At 41.4% G+C, this 22,073-nt stretch overlaps 1 protein-coding gene across 1 annotated transcript; it reads left to right on the top strand.

Moving 5' to 3' along the window:
* The first annotated feature begins 515 nt into the window (after positions 1-515).
* LOC117386645 (complement factor I-like) lies at positions 516-20,280 on the top strand. The gene is made up of 17 exons (XM_055229220.1): positions 516-692; positions 1,530-1,609; positions 3,355-3,508; positions 3,718-3,781; positions 4,903-5,068; positions 5,563-5,756; positions 7,069-7,170; positions 8,284-8,394; positions 8,716-8,745; positions 9,024-9,044; positions 9,385-9,530; positions 11,082-11,185; positions 11,256-11,360; positions 12,994-13,169; positions 16,642-16,743; positions 18,739-18,887; positions 20,200-20,280. Exons 1-17 carry the CDS (start codon positions 609-611, stop codon positions 20,266-20,268), a joined length of 1,857 nt encoding a protein of 618 aa, XP_055085195.1. The 5' UTR covers positions 516-608; the 3' UTR covers positions 20,269-20,280.
* The last annotated feature ends 1,793 nt before the right edge of the window (positions 20,281-22,073 follow it).

Genomic DNA, 22,073 nt, shown 5'->3' with positions numbered 1-22,073 from the left:
TTTTTGTCGCCTTGAAAATTCAGCTTTGTGAGCAGTGAGCAGAATGTTAATACTGAAATAATAATAATAATGATAAAATAAAAATAAACAAATAAATAAAATAAATAAATAAATAAAATAAATAAAATAAATAAATAAATAAATAAAAAAAAATAAAATAAATAAAAAAAAATAAATAAATAAAAATTAATAAATAAAAATAAATAAATACAAATAAATAAATAAAAATAAATAAATAAATAAATACAAATAAATAAATACAAATAAATAAATAAATACAAATAAATGTAATACATTTATCTCATGTTATTTATTGTTTTTGTTTTTGTTTTTAGTTTAGTTATTTATTTTCAGGCATGATTTTGACACATACTTTGTTCCGCTCGCCCTCATTTCGTGTTTGTTTAGTCCGGGTGACAGACGGTCAAAACAACAAGAACAGAAAAAAAAAACAAACTATTGATCATCGATCGGTGACGTCACGACCCCAGAGCTTCAATATCTCTCAATCCTTTCACGCTAAAAGGAACTATTTGTGCACTACAGTCAAAATTGGATTATAATTTTGTTCTTTTTTTGTAATTTTTTTATAGATGTGGAGCTGAAACATGTGGGTCATGATGAGACGAGGAGGTTTGTTTCTGCTGGTGCTGCTGGTGCTTCAGACTTTATCGGTAAGGAAACTTATTCTGGTGAGTCTTTTCAACTTATTTAGACGTTCTTAAGTTTTAGATCTTTAATTAAAGTCCAGATTATTGGTTAAGCCTAAAACTTCAGTAACTTTTTGGGGAAAATATATAAATAAATTGCAAATATCAAAGTTCTCACACAGATATAAATGGTGTTGTCACGATACTAAAAGTTTCATTGGTCTTTTTCTGAATTATTTCAATTTAGACGTCATCATTTTAATTTCTCACATTTCTTGTATGTTTTAGTAATGATTTAAGACTGTCCTGGTTTAGTCCTGGTTTAGTCCTGGTTTAGTCCTGGTTTAGTCCTTGTTTTGTCCTTGTTTTGTCCTTGTTTAGTTCTAGTTTAGTCCTGGTTTAGTCCTGGTTTAGTCCTGGTTCAGTCCTGATTTAGTCCTGGTTTAGTCCTGGTTTTGTCCTTGTTTAGTTCTAGTTTAGTCCTGGTTTAGTCCTGGTTTAGTCCTAGTTTAGTCCTTGTTTAGTCCTGGTTTAGTTCTGGTTTGGCCCTGGTTTAGTCCTGGTTCAGTCCTGGTTTAGTCCTACTTTAGCCCTGGTTTAGTCCCTGTTTAGACCTGGTTTAGTCCTGGTTTAGTCCTGGTTTAGTCCTGGTTTAGTCCTGGTTTAGTTCTAGTTTAGTCTTTGTATTTTCTTACATTTCTTGTCTGTTTTAAGATTGTTTTTTTTACTTCATGTCCAGTTCTTTAGACTCGTCTTCACTCACTTCACTTCCAGGCGAAGCAACAACATTTCAATGGATCCACCAGAAATGTTACACAGTGCACCTTTATTCAAACCGTACTACGTAATAGGATGAATTCTTCACATTGTTTGTTTCAGACGAGTCCCCCACAGTCGTCTGGTCTCATGGACAGACCAGAGCACGAGGTCGTGGGATCAGACCAGTGTTTAATGAAAAGGTACGACTCACATGTACGACTCACATGTACGACTCACATGTACGACTCACATGTACGACTCACATGTACGACTCACATGTACGACTCACATGTACGACTCACATGTACGACTCACATGTACGACTCACATGTACGACTCACATGTACGACTCACATGTACGACTCACATCTCGGGTCAAACGTCTGTTCTCAAGTAAAAATATTTACTCAAGTAGAAGTACTGGCAAGTTTATTTGTACAGCACAATTTGTACACAAAGTAATTCAAAGTGTTATAGAATAAGAAATAAGAAGAATAAGAAAGACATTAAAATCACACAAATCAAAACATAAATGATCATCGTGAAGTGAACTTTAAAACAGAAAAGTGCAGAATAAAAAGCTTTAAGTCACATTCTCAGATAAACAGAAACGTCTGAGTCTGGATTTACATCGAGAAAGTAAAAGTCGAGGTCTGAGTCTCATCTTCAGGAAGAGAGAGACAGGTTTAAACTGAACAAAACTCAAACACTGATTCAACATGTTTAGTCCTGGTTTAGTCCTGGTTTAGTTCTAGTTTAGTCTTGCTTTGGTCCTGCTTTAGACCTGGTTTAGTCCTAGTTTAGTCCTGGTTTATTCCTGTTTTAGTCCCAGTTTAGTCCTGGTTTAGTCCTGGTTTAGTCCTGGTTTAGTCCTGGTTCAGTCCTGGTTTAGTCCTGGTTCAGTCTTGGTTTAGTCCTGGTTCAGTCCTGGTTTAGTCCTGTTTTAGTCCAAGTTTAGTCCTGTTTTAGTCCTGGTTTACTCCTGGTTTAGTCCTGGTTTAGTCCTGGTTTAGTCCTGGTTTAGTCCTGTTTTAGTCCTGGTTTAGTCCTGTTTTAGTCCTGGTTTAGTCCTGGTTTAGTCCTGGTTTAGTCCTGGTTTAGTCCTGGTTTAGTTCTGGTTTAGTCCTGTTTTAGTTCCAGTTTAGTCCTGGTTTAGTCCTGGTTTAGTCCTGGTTTAGTCCTGGTTTAGTCCTGGTTTAGTCCTGGTTTAGTCCTGTTTTAGTTCCGGTTTAGTCCTGGTTTAGTCCTGGTTTAGTCCCGGTTTAGTCCTGGTTTAGTCCTGGTTTAGTCCTGGTTTAGTCCTGTTTTAGTCCTGGTTTAGTCCTGGTTTAGTCCTGGTTTAGTCCTGGTTTAGTCCTGGTTTAGTTCTGGTTTAGTCCTGTTTTAGTTCCAGTTTAGTCCTGGTTTAGTCCTGGTTTAGTCCTGGTTTAGTCCTGGTTCAGTCCTGGTTTAGTCCTCCTCATGTGAGATGGTTCTTGTGGCTCATGTGGGAGATGTTTCTTTGGTGCTGGTCCATGGAGAGACTTGTTCACACTGAGCTGCTTTAAAGTCTCTGAGCCACAGGAGCCACAGGACACATGTGTGAAGTACTTCCTGGTTCTAGTCCTGACCCGAGCAGCAGTGTTCTGGATGTTCTGGATGTTCTGGATGTTCTGGATGTTCTGGATGTTCTGTTCTGTGGCTCGTTTGTAGAGTCCAGTGATCAGGACGTTACAGTCGTCTAATCTACTGGACACAAACACAGGATAAGTCTCTCTGAGTCTGGTTTTGACAGTACTAAGAAGTAGTCCAAAGTATTACTCATGTAAGATTAACTGGACGTAACATCTGATTTATGATTTGAAGTCAATTTTGGACAGGACATTAAATAATGCACAAAATCTGGTATTTTAAAAGGACGTCAGCAGAGACAGGCTAACCACTCTGCCACTCTCTCGTCCCGTAGCTTCACCCGTGGGTCGTGCGCTCTGGTCTTCTGTCATCCCTGGGAGCGCTGTGTTAATGGAGAATGTTTCTGTAAACCTCCGGATCACTGCCCCACGACAAACGTCACGAGCGTTTGTGGACGAGATAAACGCGTCTACAGATCGTACTGCCACGTGAGTCGCCCACCATTTAAGTTTGCGCCGACGTTTACTTATTTTTACATCGTCTTTGCTGCTAAAAAACTGTATATTTGGCAGATAGAGTGAAGAAAAAAGATCATCGTTACATCAAAATGACCCAAACACCCGTGACATGCTGCACACAGGCGCCATTTTGAGGACTTTGATGAGTTTACGTTCATAATTTCTTGGTGCTCTTTTAGGGAATGGCTTCTTCTTGTCGAAACCGTCGCCCGATAGTGTCGCATTTTGCAGAAACCTGTTTACGTGAGTCTGAATGTCTCTTTTATACAGTAGATTTTGGACTGAAGATCTAAACTTTACTCTTAAATTAAAGTCTGGATTATTCTCCTCACCGAGCGTAAATCTGGACGTTTGTGTTGTGTTTTGTCTCATTTTCATCGTTTCGTCGTTTGTTTTGTCCAGGCATCGATTTGTCTCATTTGTGTCGCCGTTTTCAAAGATGAAATCCAGTTGTTTTAAACCTAAAATGCTTCAGAAAATATGTAAATAAAAATCAAACATCTAAATTCTCACAAAGTTTTAAAGGTTTTTTCACGATAATAAAAGTTCCATTGGTCGTTTTTCAGAGTTTTTTCATTTTAGACGTCGTCATTTTAATTTTTTACATTTCTTGTGTGTTTTAGTAATGATTTAAGACTGTCCTGGTTTAGACCTGGTTTAGTCCTGGTTTAGTCCTGGTTTAGTCCTGGTTTAGTCCTGGTTTAGTCCTGGTTTAGACCTGGTTTAGACCTGGTTTAGACCTGGTTTAGTCCTGGTTTAGTCCTGGTTTAGCCCTGGTTTAGACCTGGTTTAGTCCCGGTTTAGTCCCGGTTTAGTCCCGGTTTAGACCCGGTTTAGTCCCGGTTTAGTCCCGGTTTAGTCCTGGTTTAGTCCCGGTTTAGTCCCGGTTTAGTCCCAGTTTAGTCCCGGTTTAGTCCCGGTTTAGACCCGGTTTAGACCTGGTTTAGACCCGGTTGAGACCCGGTTTAGTCCTGGTTTAGACCTGGTTTAGTCCTGGTTTAGTTCTGGTTCAGTCCTGATTTAGTCCTGGTTTAGTCCCGGTTTACTCCTGGTTTACTCCTGGTTTAGTCCCGGTTTAGACCCAGTTTAGCCCTGGTTTAGTCCCGGTTTAGACCTGGTTTAGTCCTGGTTCAGTCCTGGTTTAGACCTGATTTAGTCCTGGTTTAGTCCTTGTTTAGTCCTGGTTTAGTCCTGGTTTAGACCTGGTTTAGTCCTTGTTTTAGTCCTGGTTTAGTCCTTGTTTAGTCCTGATTTAGACTCGGTTTAGTCCTTGTTTTAGTCCTGGTTTAGTCCTGGTTTAGTCCTGGTTTAGTCCTGGTTTAGTCCTGGTTTTGTGATATTATAAATGTTGTTTGTGTCCAAAGCGGAGCATCAGATCTACAACAGCACTGAAGACGCACGGACACATGTGATCACTCTGGACGTCCCAAACCCCCTGAACCCTGAGACCGCAGACAGGAAGTTCATCTGTGGCTCTTCCTGGAACATGGCGGCTGCAAATGTTTACTGCAGAGAACGAGGACATCTACTGTGAGGAAACTGGACACGGCTAAGAACTGAAACTAACCCCTAGAAACAAACAGAAACGATCCACTAATGAACCTTTAGTCACCAGAATCAGATCAGTGTTTATCAGTCGTTTTTGAGGACACGACTCACAGGGACTGAGGACATTTTCCTTGTCCCTCCGTTTGATTCTTTATATTTGGGAATTCTGAGGGTTTTGTTTTCCTCAGAACGCTCCAAACCCTGAACGCTCGTACTGATCACAGGTTTATGAAAGGTTCCTTGAGTTTTTTAGACTTCTTTAGACGTTTAAACTTTTCTTTGGCAGTGTTCGCTTATGGTGCATCGCGTCGCCATGGTAACTGCAGAACATTCCATCATAGACATACATGCAGAACCCCTCCACCTGGACGGATAGATACATCTACACTACGTAAATCTCCAGCAGCACTGACACAAGGAGATGGGTCTTCCAGAAAAGTTGCATCTTTAAACTAATACATTTATTTTTGTTGCAGAGGTGCACAGGGAGCTGATAAAACCCGTCCCCCCGTCCCGAGGAGAACGTCCCGGGAGACGTTTGTCCCACAGAGCTGTGTCCATGTTCAGTGTGAGGGTTTGGAGAATAATCTGGGAGAATGTGCCCTCCTCAAAGACACGGACATGGAACAGACAGTAGCAAAGGCAAACTGCTACTCAGGCCCCGTCAAAGGTAAAATACAACCAGAACAATATAAGACACGATGGTTTATTCAAATGAGGGGGATTCTACTTTGTGGTCTATGGCAGTTTGTTCATTTGCATTGAATTTTCTGAAACTTTATATAAATCTGGCAAATCTTGGAGGGTTGGCTGGAGGGGGTCCGGTTCAGGGGCTGGAGGGGGTCTGGTTCAGGGGCTGGAGGGGGTCCGGTTCAGGGGCTGGAGGGGGTCTGGTTCAGGGGCTGGAGGGGGTCCGGTTCAGGGGCTGGAGGGGGTCCGGTTCAGGGGCTGCAGCACTGGGGCAGTTTGAGCCGAGTGTGAAGAGGCCGGGATGAGAATCAGCTCCTCCAAATCCGAGGCCATGGTTCTCGACATGATAAAGGTGGTGTCCTCTCCGGGTGGTGAGTCTGCCTCAGGTGGAGGAGTTCAAGTATCTCGGGGTCTTGTTCACGAGTGAGGGAAGGATGGAGCGTGAGATTGACAGGTGGATCAGCGTCTGCAGTGATGCGGTCGCTGGGTCGGTCTGTTGTGGTGAAGAAGGAGCTGAGCCGGAAGGTGAAGATCTCGATTTACCGTCAGTCTTTGTCTCTACCCTCACCATCGTCATGAGCTTTAGGTAATACCAAACTTTGATGAACATTGGGTTTTCACAGCACAGTGGCTGGGTGCTCCCTTAGAGATAGGGTGAGGACTTCAGGAGCTCAGAGTAGAGCTGCTGCTCCTCCATGTCGAGAGGAGCAGCTGAGGTGACTCAGGCACCTGTTCAGGATGCCTCCTGGATGCCTCCCTGAGGAGGTGTTCTGAGCAGGTCCCACTGGGCGGAGGCCCATGACACACTGGAGAAACTGTCTCTCATCTGGCCTGGGAACGCCTTATGGTCCCACTGGAGGAAGTGGCTGAGGTGATGGAAGTCTGGAAATCCCTGTTTAAACTGCTGCCTCCACGACCAGGGCCCGGATAAATGAAAGAAAATGGATGGACTTGGACCTCAAAGTCTCTGAATGAAAACCTGGTTCATGCTGTGAAGTGTTTGGTAGTTTTGAGCCAACATCAACTGAATATTTGCTCCTTGAGTGGCAAGTTTTGGAATCAGGTTTGTGAAGTTGTTCTGCACAGTTTAATATCATGTTTTTGTATATTTATGGAGGATTGTTGTGTGGGAGCGCGGGTTCAGGCTTGTGGGGTTCAGGAGAGATCTCTAGATTACTGAGACACGCATGAATGACGTCTAAAACCTCTTCAGACATGTTTTTGATGAAGGCTCTTTTGTTTGCACACTGTACTGCCATGGTAACGATCCACAATATTTTTTTGTGTTCCAGGCTGTAACTTCTACTGCGTAAACTCCAAATGTATTTCGGTGGAGCAGGCGTGCGATGGCGTCGATGACTGCGGCGACCAAAGCGACGAGATGTGCTGCAGAAGTACACACGCTTTTATTAATCATTTGAGTTTGGTTTAATTGGCTCTGTGTAATCTGATTATAATCTGATTTCTGGGCCTTCAGTTTTACTTAAATGAATAAACTACAGAATCTGATATGAGCAAAGAAAGAGGCCGAGGTCAGAAAGAAATGAGATGATTTTACTTTTTACATGTCATTTTAATAATGTTATTTCTCTTATGTAATTTTATCGTTTTATCAAATTCGATGTTAATTAGATTTTGAGTCACATGTGACCACAGCCACTCTCCCCTTGAGCAAGACACTTCACTTTACCAATGTTTGAATGTACAGAGTGGCCCAAAAGTCACTGACAGTTGAAAAAAATCTATAACTCTCTTGTTTCTAAATATTTTTCTTTTATATTTCCAGATCATTTAGAGCGACTCTTCCCACATTAATCTGAGCAAATCCAGCACCGAGGAACGAGCCTCATTGTCCAGTGGGACTTTGAGTCACATGGGTCAAATTTGACCCAATACCAGAGACGCCCCGAGCGTAAATGACATTAAAGGAATAATAAGTGTTTTTCACAGACAGGGGGCAGTATCTCCACAGACCTGACTAGTCCTGATTTCTTCCTGTGGGTCGATCTTAAAGAAAAAGGTGTTTGTGAATAAACCTCAGACGATAAACGACTTAAAACGGAATATCGAGGATCAAATAAGAGACATGAGCCGGAAGTCGTGATAAGTTCAAGTGTAAATGAACAATTATAACATTTATATTGGTTCAGTTTATCTACGGCTAAAATTTGGTGAGTTTATCTTAAGAATTATAGGAACGACTGAAGATTTACAAGTGTCAGTGACTTTTGGGCCACACTGTATCTCCATGGAAACAAGGAGGTGGCTCCAGCAAGCCGAGTTACAAGTCAGATCTGTGGAGAGTCAAGTTCGCTCACGATAAACATATTTACATATTTGAGCAGTAAAAACATCTGTAAATAAATATAAACAGGTTTCACATTTGTCATTTACTCGTGAAAAAAGTCAAACAAACTTATGGACGGCAGCTTTAAATATTGATGATTTATTGTTGATTTGTTCATATTTTTTTGGTCTTGTTCATAATTTTTTGGGTCTTGTTTCAGAGTGCAGAGGAGATGCGTTCAGGTGTAACTCGGGCGTGTGCATTCCCAGATCTGCGGTCGGCGACGGAGTGAGAGACTGTCTGGACGGAGGAGACGAAGTGGAAAAACTAAGTGAGATTATGATACTTTTACTCCAGGGTCATACAGGACGGAATCAATACTATTTATGTTTGTTAAAGTGTCTTTTCATGTCAGGGATTTGAAGCAAAAAAATCAAAATGAAATAAATTACATTAAATAACCTTTTCCCATTTAAATGTTTTAAGTTGAATAAAAACATTTGTTAAATTGAATGTCTTAAAATCAGAATTATTTGCTTTTGATCAATACAAAAAAATGAAATGGGAAAAGGTGAAGTATTTTATTTTAATCTACTCAAAATAAATGAGTAAAAATAAGACAATTATAATTTAAACTGTTTATTTCCCACAGAGTCAAATGCAGCTGAGATGGAAAACCAAGGTGTGTGAAGTAATTTATTTAAATCTCAAGTTATATTCATAATAATAAAAAATGTAAATAAATAAATAAAAACAAATAAAATAAACAAATAAATAAAAAATAAACAAATAAATAATAACAATAATAATAATAATAATAATAATAATAATAATAAAGACATTGTTGATGATTTGATGATTGACATTAAAACATATAGTAAATGTGTATAAAATAAATACAAATAGTATTCATTTTTTGTTTTTTGTTTTTGTTTTTTGTTTGTTTTTTTTCCCCTGCAGATTTCACCACTCCCAAAAATGGTAAGTTGCACATTATTTTCCTCTAGACATGCATGTAAAGCTGAACTGGAGAGAACAGTCTACCCTAAAATGACAATACTAACTTTTTTGTGTCCAAATGGGACTGCTTCATTTCAATTGACAAAATGGCTCCAAGAACATGTGTTTAAACTCATGAATGTGCCCAAGATTTTTGAATGAAAAATAATTGATTTGAGAATATATTTTCAGTTAGTCTTTGTAGTCTTAATTCATAATGAACAAATAGTTTATTAAGAAAGATTTGGCCTTAATTAACCGTCTAATTCCTGACCTTAACTCTTCATGAAGCAGTTATTGAGCTTGAGCTTGTCTTTTTTAGAGATCAGATTGAGCAGACAGATCATGGAGTCTTTGGTGACATGTGGCGTTCCAAACATGAACATTGTGGATGATGAGGAGGAGGTGTCCTGGAGAGGAAGAGGAGGCCGTATAAAGAGAGTGGTCGGAGGACTGCCTGCCCAACCGGTGAGTGATGGAGGTCGACAGGGAGCAGGGATGCACGGACACCAGCCTTGAGTATCGGTCCATTGCCAGGTTCCAGTACTCATCAATACTCGTCAATGTGCTGCTGATACCAAGAGCCGATATCACTGTAACTGCTCTGAGTCTTATTTGACGCTCGCAGCTCACCCTGAAGTTGAGCAGTGTGACTCTGAGCGCTGACATAAGTGACCATAAAGAAGCAGATTAACTGTTGTACACATTAAACTCGGCTTTAATTGTACGTCACTGCCACGTGAGCTGTAAAATATCCCGGACTCTTAAAAGGTTTTTATAATTCACAGCAGATATCAGCGCAGTGCTGGTGTTTACGATTGTAGCATGCTATCATTGCTAAATGGCACTGGCGGTTATTTGCTCGTGCTGCATTATATACTTATACTTATTGTAATTAACAAATAAGTGACTGAATAGTGCAGGTTCAGAGCTTTCAAAAGAGGAACAGCGTCTTCATATTAGTGAAGGTTTGGCTGTAGGAAAAATAAGACAACGCTTGGTGCGATTTTCTACACTGGTTTACACTTGTTCACACTTGTTCACACTTGTTTACAATTGTTCACACTTGTTTACACTTTCACACTTGTTCATACATGTTCACACTTGTTCACACTTCTGTACACTTGTTCACGCTTGTTTACAATTGTTCACACTTGTTTACACTTTCACACTTGTTCATACATGTTCACACTTGTTCACACTTCTGTACACTTGTTCACGCTTGTTTACAATTGTTCACACTTGTTCACACACGTTCATACTTGTTTACACTTGTTCACACATATTCACACTTGTTCACACACGTTCACATTTGTTTACACTTGTTCACACTTCTGTACACTTGTTCACACTTGTTTACAATTGTTCACACATGTTCACACTTGTTCACACTTCTGTACACTTGTTCACACTTGTTCACACTTGTTCACACATGTTCACACTTTTTCACACTTTTTTCACACTTCTGTACACTTGTTCACACTTGTTCACACTCATGTTTACAGAGTCTGCCTGGAAATCACAGTAACAGTTTGTGATTGTTGTGCACGAGCGAAAAGGCAGCAGCTAAACTCCTGTGACGATCTGTCTGATAACTTTATAGTAGAATATTTTAATAACTTAATATGGAACGTGTTAAATATCAGCATTTCAAAGTCTGAGCTCCTTTATGGGCGTTTATTTAAGCTTTTCACTCTTTTGCAGTCTGCGTTCACTTTAATTTGGCATCGACCCCTAAATCATTAAATTCTCAGTGTCCACATAATTTATTTGAACAATATGACCTTTATACTCCACTGTACATTATGTTTTTTTTTTTTTTTTTTGTATTATATATGGTCTCTTAAAATCTAATGACTTTATGTTGATCCAAAGCAATATTTTTGAGTTGTACATGAATCTACTCAAATTTTATAAGTTAACACAACAAATAACACAAATTTATGGACAGAAAAAGATGACATGCAACATTTCATATCACTTAAAACACCATAAATGTCTTTTAACTGTGTCACGCAGCACCAGATCCAGTGGCAGGTGGCGCTAGTGGGCACTGGGAAGATTCACTGTGGAGGAGCGTACATCGGGGGCTGCTGGGTCCTCACGGCCGCTCACTGTGTCAGGTCAAATATTTACCCACTGTGAATTAACAAGGTTTAGTGTTTATTTTATTTATTTTTTTATTTCTTACAGGAACCAGCCCTCTGCTTTTACAGTGAAGTTTTCTTTGTGGAAGAAGAACCGAGCTCAAGCCACGACTGACATCGTCCCAGTGCAAAACATCCACATCCACCCAGAGTAAATACAGTATCATGTTTTTTGTTTTATTGTTTTTTGGTGTTTTTTTTATTTTTTATTTCTTGATGCTCTACCTTAATGACATTTGTGGCCAGTCGTCCTTGTAAAAACCTGATCTCACCACATCTCAGCAGCTTAGTAGGTCTGGTCCTGGTGGTGGTTTTGTAAAAGCGCAATATATTTTTTTATTTATCCAAATATGGGACTGGGAAAGAGAAGAAAGTGCACTCTGACCTCCTACGACGGCATTAAGTTCAAAAAGTCATTGGCTAATAATGAACTATAGGTACATGCAGGTCCAGGTCTTTCAAATTAAAAAGTAACACACCTTTAATCTAAAAGAGCTGGAGAAGGTCTGGAAGGTGAAGGCCTCAGTGGTGCCCGGGGTCATCGGACACTCGGGGCAGTGGAGGAGTGACTACAACAGATCAGTCCAGAAAAGTGCAGTACAGGAAGAGCAAAGATACTGTAGAACCTTCACGCTCCCAGGCCTCTGTTGCAGAACAATAACAGCTGGAAATGTCAAACCGATAGTGGGACATATCTTCATACCTTCTGGGAATGTCCTGTGGTGTCCCCATTCTGGACTGATGTTATTAAAAATCTGGAAAAGTGGATTGGCCGACCTGTCCCAGCATCACCACAGATGTGTCTTCTGGGAGATAAGTGTCTCCTGCCCCTGGATTCACGATGGATGTGTACGGTTTGGCGGTGGCTGGTTTGGACGGATGACGGAGACGGCGGCATTTGAAAGACTGAACTCAAAAGTGAACAACACCCTGGACAAAATGAACAGGACATGGTGTCGCTTCTTGTCGTTTGTGGGGAGTAATAGACTGATTGATGTGATCAGCTGTCATTTATTTTGTTTGTTTTTTGTATGTCTTTTGAGAAGCAAAGAGAGGGAGAAACAGAAAGAGAGAGACAGAGAGAGAGGGAGAAGAAGGGAGAGAAAGGGCGGCTGAGAGGGAGAGGGGAGAGAGAAAGAGAAGCAGAGAGAGAGAGAGACAGAGAGAGGGAGAGGGGGAGGGAGAGGGGGAGGGAGAGAGAAAGAGAGAAAGAGCAGAGAAAGAGAGGGAGAAACAGAGGCAGAGAGAGAGTTGCCCAGAGAGAGAAAGAGAGGAAGAGAGAGAGACAGAGAGAGAGGGAGAAGAAGGGAGAGAAAGGGAGGCTGAGAGGGAGAGGGGAGAGAGAAAGAGAAGCAGAGAGAGAGACAGAGAGAGGGAGAAGAAGGGAGAGAAAGGGAGGCTGAGAGGGGAGAGAGAAAGAGAAGCAGAGAGAGAGAGAGACAGAGAGAGAGGGAGAAGAAGGGAGAGAAAGGGAGGCTGAGAGGGAGAGGGGAGAGAGAAAGAGAGAGAGAGAGAGAAGCAGAGAGAGGGAGAAACAGAAAGAGAGAGAGAGATAAGGAAAATTAATACAAAAAAAAAAAAAGCTCCCATGCCTGTGATAGACGACCCGAGCGTGAAAATGAGAAGATGAAACCACCTGCGGACGGGGAGGATGAGATTATTATTATTTTTATTATTATTATTATTATTATTATTATTATTATTATTGAATGTTTTATGAAATGTGCAGTGTAACCTTTCACATTCAGTCTAATCTCTCCATCCTGTATTTTCACCGTCTTTAGATACAACGATAAAACCTACGAGAACGACATCGCCCTGGTGGAGCTGATGAAGCTCCCGTACCAGGAGAAGTGTCTCCCCGACAACCCGGCGGTCCGTCCCGTGTGCGTGCCCTGGACCCCTCACCTGTTCCAGCCCAACCACACCTGCAGCGTCTCGGGCTGGGGGCGCACCGCAGGTAAAACTCAGCCTCAGTGATGGGAGGAACCAGGGATTTTTAGTTTGTATTTTTTTAGTTTTATTCATTTTCATTTAGTAAAAAGTACAGAATAAGACACGTTATACAATAGAACGTGAGAGATGGTTACCAAAAACGTAAAATGTGGTAACCTTCACATAGAAATGCATGAGGCTCTAATAAAACTGTGCAAAATTAATACTTGTAGCTTATGAGATAAACGATAAACTACATTAATATGAAAAGGAAATGCCATATTTAAAAGTGCAGCTGTTCAGAAGCAGAAACGCTAAAGGCTCTTCCATATTTTAGACTGACTTTTGTATAAAAATGTATTGAAAGTTTTTACTGTATGTAACCCTTTTACCAAGCTGCTCGTTATTTTGAAAGGAATAACCAAATTATATAGGACTCCTGTAACCTCAAGTTAAACCAATGGTAAAAGAGACATCTCAATGTATAAAACTTTGTCTAGGGTAGAAGTATGATTCTAGCTTTTAAATTTAACAAATAACTCCAAGGAATATAATTATTATGACGAGAAACCAAGATGCAATGTACATTTAAATACTTTCGTAACTTTATCAATATTTTTTACAGTGTTTGCTTTTACAGTGTACAAATGAGAAACACACAGTAAATCCGTTTTAGGCTTTTCTTATTCTTGAAAATTGTAAGGAACCAAATACATTTCAACAAACATTAAATTTCTCCCCCAACACTATAAAGTCAGAACACGAGTGCACTCGATTTGATTTTATGCAAGCTTGCAGTTTTTCGATGGCGCGCGTTGGAGCTCAAGGTAAAATCCAATAGAAAAATACGTGGAATAATCCTACCAGTCTGTTGTTCACTTTCACATTCGTATGGAAAAAAGATTTATGAAGATGGGACACAGAATCTGCTCTCCTGTCTGTCGTCCTCACAGGTGAGTGCAGAATCGTCCGTGGCCACACCGTCTCTCTCCAACTGACTCTGAAGTGAAGTAGCAGAAATACGGCGCTAGCTTTAGCTTAGCTTTTTTTAGCACGGTCCTCAGAAAACTCCGTGAAAACTCACCCCCAGGCTGTGCGATAAGTCCCGCGAGTTCTCCTCGAGTCCTCCGCAGTCCTCCAGAGCAAGGGGAAAAGTACGCTGAAAAGCGGCTTTCAATAATGTTTCTGTTTTCTCGTACGAGCTTCTCTTCGTTGAGTTGTTCGTGCCATTGCAGTGCAGTCAGATTTTTTCGCGCTTCTCGAATGTTCTCTGCATCGTGCATCACGTCATCACGTACACTCAAATCAAGTAACATGTTTATTATGGGGTATTTTTAAAGCTTTTTATCAATCATGAATTCTTCATATTTAAATGTTGTAACACCATGCAAATGTATATTTAACTATTTTATAAACTTACAAAATGGAAATTTCACTCTATTTATAATAGGAAATAACATATATTCTCAAGATGAACAAATGAATGAAAGATGAACTAATATAACAAATATTCAAGTTATTACATGTACTATAAAAAAAAATCTAGTGGTGGGTCTGGCTCTTGCTCGTCTCCATGGAGATGTCATTGCTTTGCCTGGAATGTTCCACAGAATACCATTAAATATATATATTTTGTGTTTTTATCGCTCAAAAATACCTAGAGAAACGTTCTTCCTGTCAGCAGGGTCACCGCTCCACAGATCTGACCTATAACGTTCCCCTCAACCAGAGTTTTGCAACGTTTAAAAGCAAAACAGCTGCGCATTTCAAAGCAAATGAAAGTCAGAAAGAGCCGTACGTTTTTTATAAGTAACGAGACGAAGTGATTAATAAATTAATTTAGAAGAAGTAAGTCGACTGTTTGCAGCTGTTCACACGTCATAAAGAAGAGACGGCGTTTTGTTTTTATGAACTTTGTGGATTTATCTGAAGTGTTTATGTAATTTCATGTATTCGGACGCATTTTAAGTGTAATATTTACTCGACAGAATTATCATTATTAGAATAGTATAATGAATAGTAAAAAAAAAAAACAAAAAACAAAAAAAAACCCAACATACAATCTTAATGAAATATACCCAAAAAATGTTTGCAAAGAGCCGCGCCGGAGCTAAAGAGCCGCGCCGGAGCTAAAGAGCCACGCCGGTGCTAAAGAGCCGCGCCGGAGCTAAAGAGCTAAAGAGCCACACCGGAGCTAAAGAGCCGCGCCAGAGCTAAAGAGCTAAAGAGCCGTGCCGGAGCTAAAGAGCCGCGCCGGAGCTAAAGAGCCGCGCCGGAGCTAAAGCGCTAAAGAGCCACGCCGGAGCTAAAGAGCTAAAGAGCCGCGCCGGAGCTAAAGAGCCGCTCCGGAGCTAAAGAGCCGCGCCGGAGCTAAAGAGCTAAAGAGCCGCGCCGGAGCTAAAGAGCCGCGCTGGAGCTAAAGAGCCGCGCCGGAGATAAAGAGCCACGCCGGTGCTAAAGAGCCGCGCCGGAGCTAAAGAGCTAAAGAGCCACACCGGAGCTAAAGAGCCGCGCCAGAGCTAAAGAGCTAAAGAGCCGCGCCGGAGCTAAAGAGCCGCGCCGGAGCTAGAGCGCTAAAGAGCCGCGCCGGAGCTAAAGAGCTAAAGAGCCGCGCCGGAGCTAAAGAGCCGCTCCGGAGCTAAAGAGCCGCGCCGGAGCTAAAGAGCTAAAGAGCCGCGCCGGAGCTAAAGAGCCGCTCCGGAGCTAAAGAGCCGCGCCGGAGCTAAAGAGCTAAAGAGCCGCGCCTGAGCTAAAGAGCCGCTCCGGAGCTAAAGAGCCGCGCCGGAGCTAAAGAGCTAAAGAGCCGCGCCGGAGCTAAAGAGCTAAAGAGCCGCGCCGGAGCTAAAGAGCCGCGCCGGAGCTAAAGAGCCGCTCCGGAGCTAAAGAGCCGCGCCGGAGCTAAAGAGCTAAAGAGCCGCGCCGGAGCTAAAGAGCCGCTCCGGAGCTAAAGAGCCGCGCCGGAGCTAAAGAGCTAAAGAGCCGCGCCTGAGCTAAAGAGCCGCTCCGGAGCTAAAGAGCCGCGCCGGAGCTAAAGAGCTAAAGAGCCGCGCCGGAGCTAAAGAGCTAAAGAGCCGCGCCGGAGCTAAAGAGCCGCGCCGGAGCTAAAGAGCCGCGCCGGAGCTAAAGCGCTAAAGAGCCGCGCCGGAGCTAAAGAGCCGCACCGGAGCTAAAGAGCTAAAGAGCCACGCCGGAGCTAAAGAGCCGCACCGGAGCTAAAGAGCCGCTCTGGAGACCCCTGCCCTAAACTGTCACCACCAGCATCTCTCCCCAAAGACAAATAAGTTTAACGCCATAATCTGGAATATTCCAATCATAGCAACAGCCTCTCCATGGAGACAGGTATTAGACCCTCCCACAGAAGAGTCAAATAAAGCCCCATGTCATTTTTCTGGTTCTATTAAAGCTTTGAAATGTTCCACAGTGAATCGTCTATCACAGACCTGTACTTTTATGGAGCGTTTGTAAATATTTAAATTATAACGTGTGTGTTTTTCCAGAGCGTCGAGCGGCTCGAGTTCTGCTCTGGGCCAACGTCTCCCTGATCCACGAGTGTGAGCGGTTTTATAAAGATCGACTCAAAGCAGGAATGATGTGTGCGGGTGAGTACGGAGCATCGACACGGGAAAGACATGGACTTTATGAAATCTAAGAAAACAGTCACGTGGTAAAGTGGAGGTAGAGGTGAAAGAGAAGCAGAGAGAGAGACAGAAAGAGAGGGAGAAGAAGGGAGAGAGACAGAGAGGGAGAAGAAGAGAGAGAAAGGGAGGCTGAGAGGGAGAGGAGCAGAGAGAGAAAGAGAAGCAGAGAGAGGGAGAAGAAGGGAGAGAGAGAGAGACAGAGGGAGAAGAAGAGAGAGAAAGGGAGGTTGAGAGGGAGAAGAGCAGAGAGAGAAAGAGAAGCAGAGAGAGGGAGAAGAAGGGAGAGAGAGAGAAACAGAGGGAGAAGAAGAGAGAGAGAGACAGAGAGAAGAAGAGAGAGAAAGGGATGCTGAGAGGGAGAGACAAAGAGAAGCAGAGAGAGAGACAGAAAGAGAGGGAGAAGAAGGGAGAGAAAGGGAGGCTGAGAGGGAGAGGAGCAGAGAGAGAAAGAGAAGCAGGGAGAGAGACAGAGAGAGAGAAAGCAGAGAGAAAGAGAGGGAGGCAGACATAGAAAGAAAAACAGAGAGGGAGAAGCAGCAAGAGACAGAGAGAGAGAGAGAGGGAGAAACAGAGGCAGGGAGAAAGATGCACAGATGCACAGAGAGAGAAAGAGGGAGAGGGAGGGAGAGAGAAATGGAAGCAGAGAGGGAGAGAGAGGGAGGGGCAGAGCGAGAAAGAGAAACAGAGAGAGGGAGAAGCAGAAAGAGAGACAGAGAGAGAGAGCGTGAGAGAGGGAGAAGAAGGGAGAGAAAGGGATGCTGAGAGGGAGAGGGGAGAGAGAAAGAGAAGCAGAGAGAGAGACAGAGAGAGAGAGAGAGGGAGGCAGACAGAGAAAGAAACAGAGAGAGAGAAGCAGCAAGAGAGACAGAGAGAGATGCACAGAAAGAGAGAAGCAGAGAGAGAGAGAAATAGAAGCATAGAGGGAGGCAGAGAGAAGGAGAAGCAGAGAGAGAGACAGAGACGTCATTTTCACACATGGATCGTCCACAGAGTCCAGAGCTTAACCCCAGTGAGAATCTTTGTTCTGGAGAAGCTGCAGCGTCAGACTCGACCAACATCAATGAAACAGGAGAAACATTAAAGCAACAACTGGACGGAAATAAATCTGTGACGTTGGAGAAGAGAAATCAAAACAACGACACAGCGAATGATCAAAGCTAAAGGTGGAACAACCAAATATTAGAGACGTTTTAGTGATGACTTTTTTTGTCCAGGCAGAGTAAATTTGGCTTCAGAAATGCTCAAATGCTGGAAAAGTTTTATGGACTTAAAAACTGTGCAGAAGTGGAATATTATGTTATAATTTGGACATTTTAAAGCGCAATATTTCTGTAAAACAACTTAGTAAAAGTAGAACATCAGCTCCCATTGAACTGAGCAGTTTTGTAAAGCAGAAAATCTTATCCAACACTGGGAATTCAATAAGGAGAAACAGGCTGAAGGATAAACTCAGGAACAGGAAACTCAAACGGGATAAATGCACGTTCAGGATTTCACAAATACAAGCAGGATATTTCAGATATGGGGCTTGAGAGCTGCTTTTGACTGAATATATAGACGATCCTGGGCTGGTTCACAAACGAGAGGCAGCTGCAGGGAAAACAGGCGACAAAAGAAGGTCCGGAAAAGGCTGGAAAATCGAGCCGGACCGGGGAAAAACATCCAAACAGACAGAACTCCGATGGACAGCTGCAGATCGCGGATTTATTTTTTCGTTTTGTACCAAAATGACTACGCGACGCTGCTGAATCTTTTGCGTTTCACTGAGCAAGAAAATAAAACCGGAGCACGGAGTAAATACAGAGCGGTGGGCGTGTCCCGGTGGCGGGGGAGGAGTCTAAAGACGACTCAAACCTGCAGGAATCGCTCCAAAAACAACTTCAAATGTGTAAATAAGAAGAGGAACAGCTGTCACGTGGTTAAAGGACGGATGGTTTAAAGCTGGCTGTGTCACAGGTGATCTGGACGGCTCTGTGGACTCGTGTCAGGGGGACAGCGGGGGACCCCTGGTGTGCGAGGACGAGCTGGGCGTGTCTTACCTGTGGGGCATCGTGAGCTGGGGAGACAAGTGCGGAGAGCCGGGCTTCCCTGGAGTCTACACACAGGTAATGTACGTCGTTTTGGGTCTAATACTGCTCGGTTTCATGTGACAACGCAAAGTTCTCTAGAGCACATGTGTCAAACTCAAGGCCCGGGGGCCAAATGCGGCCCACCACGTCATTTTATGTGGCCCGCGAGAAGGTAAATTAAGGCTCGACTGTCATTTTAAAATAAGTCTGTGCTGCTTTAATGTTTGTATTGACAATAAACTAATGAGATTTTCCCAACAAGTGAGAAATATTTGCAAATAATCATCACAAATTGTTCAGGAAGAGGAAAATTGTCGGCGTGGAAGGAAGTTTCAAGAAAGACGCTAAAGGTGAATCCAAGTTTGTGCTTTAAGGAGAAAATCTGTGTGTTTTTTGTGTCATGAGGCGCGGTCGGTTCAATCTACGTCGACATTTTGACACCAAACACGGAGCTAAGTGTGAAAAAGTGAGTCTGCGAGAAAAACAACAAACTGTCCAATAATTAAAAGGCTAAAAAAGTCTGTTTTTGAAGCAGAGCTGAAGAAAAATGTCACTTTATCAGGAAATTCACAAACACAGAGACGTAATATTTGCAACTTGAATAAGTAATAAATACAAAAACAGTTATTTAACAAGTTTAAAATGAGTTACATTTATTTTACATGACGTTTGTTTACATTTAGTGACATTTATCCTGCCACAGTCACATCTGGCCCCTGATGGCGGCCATTTTGCTGATGTGGCCCTCGGTGGAAATGAGTTTGACGCCTCCGCTCTAGGCCGATAACACACGTGTCCATAAAGAGGCTTCCAATGTTTTTAACCTGATTTAATCCACCTCTACATGGGCTCCATTAGTGACGGGACTGGATTTCTCGCGCGGAGTCTCATCGTCGCTCGCAATCGCATCTGTGTCTTTTGCTTTAGTTCAGTAATGCCCCGTATCTTTGTTCGAGTCACAATATTTTTAACGTAGAAAAAAAAATCAGCCCCACAAAAAGGTATGAAATTTGGTGAACGTGGTACAAACGGAACAGGTCCGATCCAACGTAGAGACCCCGATGTGATCAAAAACATTTATAACCATTCAGTACAACAGAACAAATCTAATTAAAATATTTTATCAACCTTTGTAATTACATTTTAAAATTGTAATGAGGCTTAATGGACACGCTGTATAAAAAATGACGATAATACCGTTAAAAGAAAAAGTGGATTTAGTTTAGTTTCACTTTCACACAGACGAGGTGCAGCTGATATTTATATTAAAATTAAAATTAAAATGCAGATTCTTGTGTCTAGTCAGTGACATAAATGGCCGTGTTCTTGTTCTTCTTCTTGTTTCCAGGTGGCAGATTTCTTCGAGTGGATCCGACTTCACACCGGACAGCCCCTCGTCACACAATTTAATGCATAGATTTAAAGTTTTTACAACATTGTACGTCACGGAATAAAATGTAATTAGTAAAAAAATGTGTCTTAATATTTCCTGTTATAACTGAGTGGATAAATAAGGAGCAGAATTCAACCCCACGTCTCCCTCTGCTGGTGAAGAAGAGTTTTACAGTCAAAGTTGAGCTCAAAACAGTCTGGATAAAGAAACAGACTGAGTTAGTGTGACGTCAAATGAAACGCATAGGCTAGCAGTTTTAGCGGCTGATTTGGAGCCGAGTATCATAGCAACCAAAGAGCCAATCCAGAGCAAGGGTTTTGAGGGTAACGCTCGATCAAACCTGTTGCTAACTGCTAACAGGAGCGATCTCGGAAAAAGAAGACGTCTGATTTGTTTGTTATTAATGTTCAGATCTTGATTTACAGACACAATAGTGAAAAAAGAGGAAAAAAAACAAACAAACAAACCTCAAAATAAACAACAAAAAAACAAAACAAAAAAAACAACCCTCAAAATAAACAACTCAAAAAAAATAAAAATGAACCCAGGATCATGTAGAGTGGGTTAATACGAACATATAAGACCAAAAAATAAACAAAAAATAATAATTAATACACTCAAAATAACAAAAAACCCTCAAAATAAACAACTAAAAAATAAAAATAAAAAATAAAAAAACCTCAAAATAACTAAAAAGAAGAAGAAGAAAAAAAACCTCAAAATAAACAACTCAAAAAAGAAAAAAGAAAAAAAGAACCCAGGATCATAGAGGGTTAATACGAACATTTAAGACCAAAAAACAAAATAATTAATACACTCAAAATAACAAAAAACCCTCAAAATAAACAACTAAACCCCCCCCCCCCCCAAAAAAAAAACAAAAAAAAAAACAAAACTCAAAATAACTAAAAAGAAAAAAAAACAACCTCAAAATAAACAACTCAAAAAAATAAATAAATAAATAAATGAACCCAGGATCATGTAGAGGGTTAATATGAACATTTAAGACCAAAATGAGTCTGAAGCAGCAGAGACAGAGAGAGGACACAGTTTTTCAATAGAAAGTGAATTGGAGCCAGAGTCGATGGAGCAGGAAGTGCGCACACGATCACTTCCTGTTTGGAGCGCAGCGGCGGCTAGCAGGTTAGCTATGTCCATTTATATATGCAGTTATTTAGTTATTAAATATTCACACAAAAGCTAAAACGTATGAAATATAAATGAGACTAAACCACAACTTTGTATAGTAAGGCTTTATTTCTCACTTTAATTAAAAACACTGAAAAAAAAAAAAAAAAACCCCACATTCAATCACTTTATTGTATTTATATAAAAAACAAAAAACAAACAAAACAAAACTGTGTAACATAAGAAATCTGTCCCCGTCCTTCATTCAGAGATAGAACTTTAACATTCTGAGTCTTAAAATACATCACAACATAACTTTAGTTTAAGCTTAACCTTATCTCCATGGAGACACACACAGGTGGCACAACCAGGCTAAGTTACAGCTTAGATCTGTGGAGAGATGACCCCCACTCACAGAAAGTTGAGCAATAAAAACACAAATAATGAAAAAAAAAAAAAGCTATGCTAGATCAATGCGTTTAATGCCATACTGTGGAGCATTGCAGTCAAAGCGATAGCAACAGCATGGAGACAAAGCGTCCACTAGAAAAGTTACACAATGCAACTTTAAACAGGTGAATTCAACAAAATAAAGGGATGTTTTTGATTTGAAACACATTTTTACGTGATGAAAAACTAGTGTCGTCACATCGCTAAAAATTCTAACTTGATTTCGATACTAAGGAATAAACGCCGTACTC

Source organism: Periophthalmus magnuspinnatus, chromosome 18 (assembly GCF_009829125.3).
Source record: "Periophthalmus magnuspinnatus isolate fPerMag1 chromosome 18, fPerMag1.2.pri, whole genome shotgun sequence".
NCBI classification, from domain to species: domain Eukaryota; kingdom Metazoa; phylum Chordata; class Actinopteri; order Gobiiformes; family Gobiidae; genus Periophthalmus; species Periophthalmus magnuspinnatus.
The sequence above is the reverse complement of the archived record's forward strand: the minus strand, read 5'-3'. Positions and strand labels throughout refer to the sequence as shown.

Excerpts from the sequence above, each read along its gene's own strand:
- LOC117386645 (XM_055229220.1), top strand. The coding sequence starts at position 609 with ATGTGGGTCATGATGAGACGAGGAGGTTTGTTTCTGCTGGTGCTGCTG. Across the intron at positions 5,069-5,562 it reads AGAGAACGAGGACATCTACT|AGGTGCACAGGGAGCTGATA; the intron begins GTGAGGAAACTG and ends TTTTTGTTGCAG. Across the intron at positions 5,757-7,068 it reads CTACTCAGGCCCCGTCAAAG|GCTGTAACTTCTACTGCGTA; the intron begins GTAAAATACAAC and ends TTTGTGTTCCAG.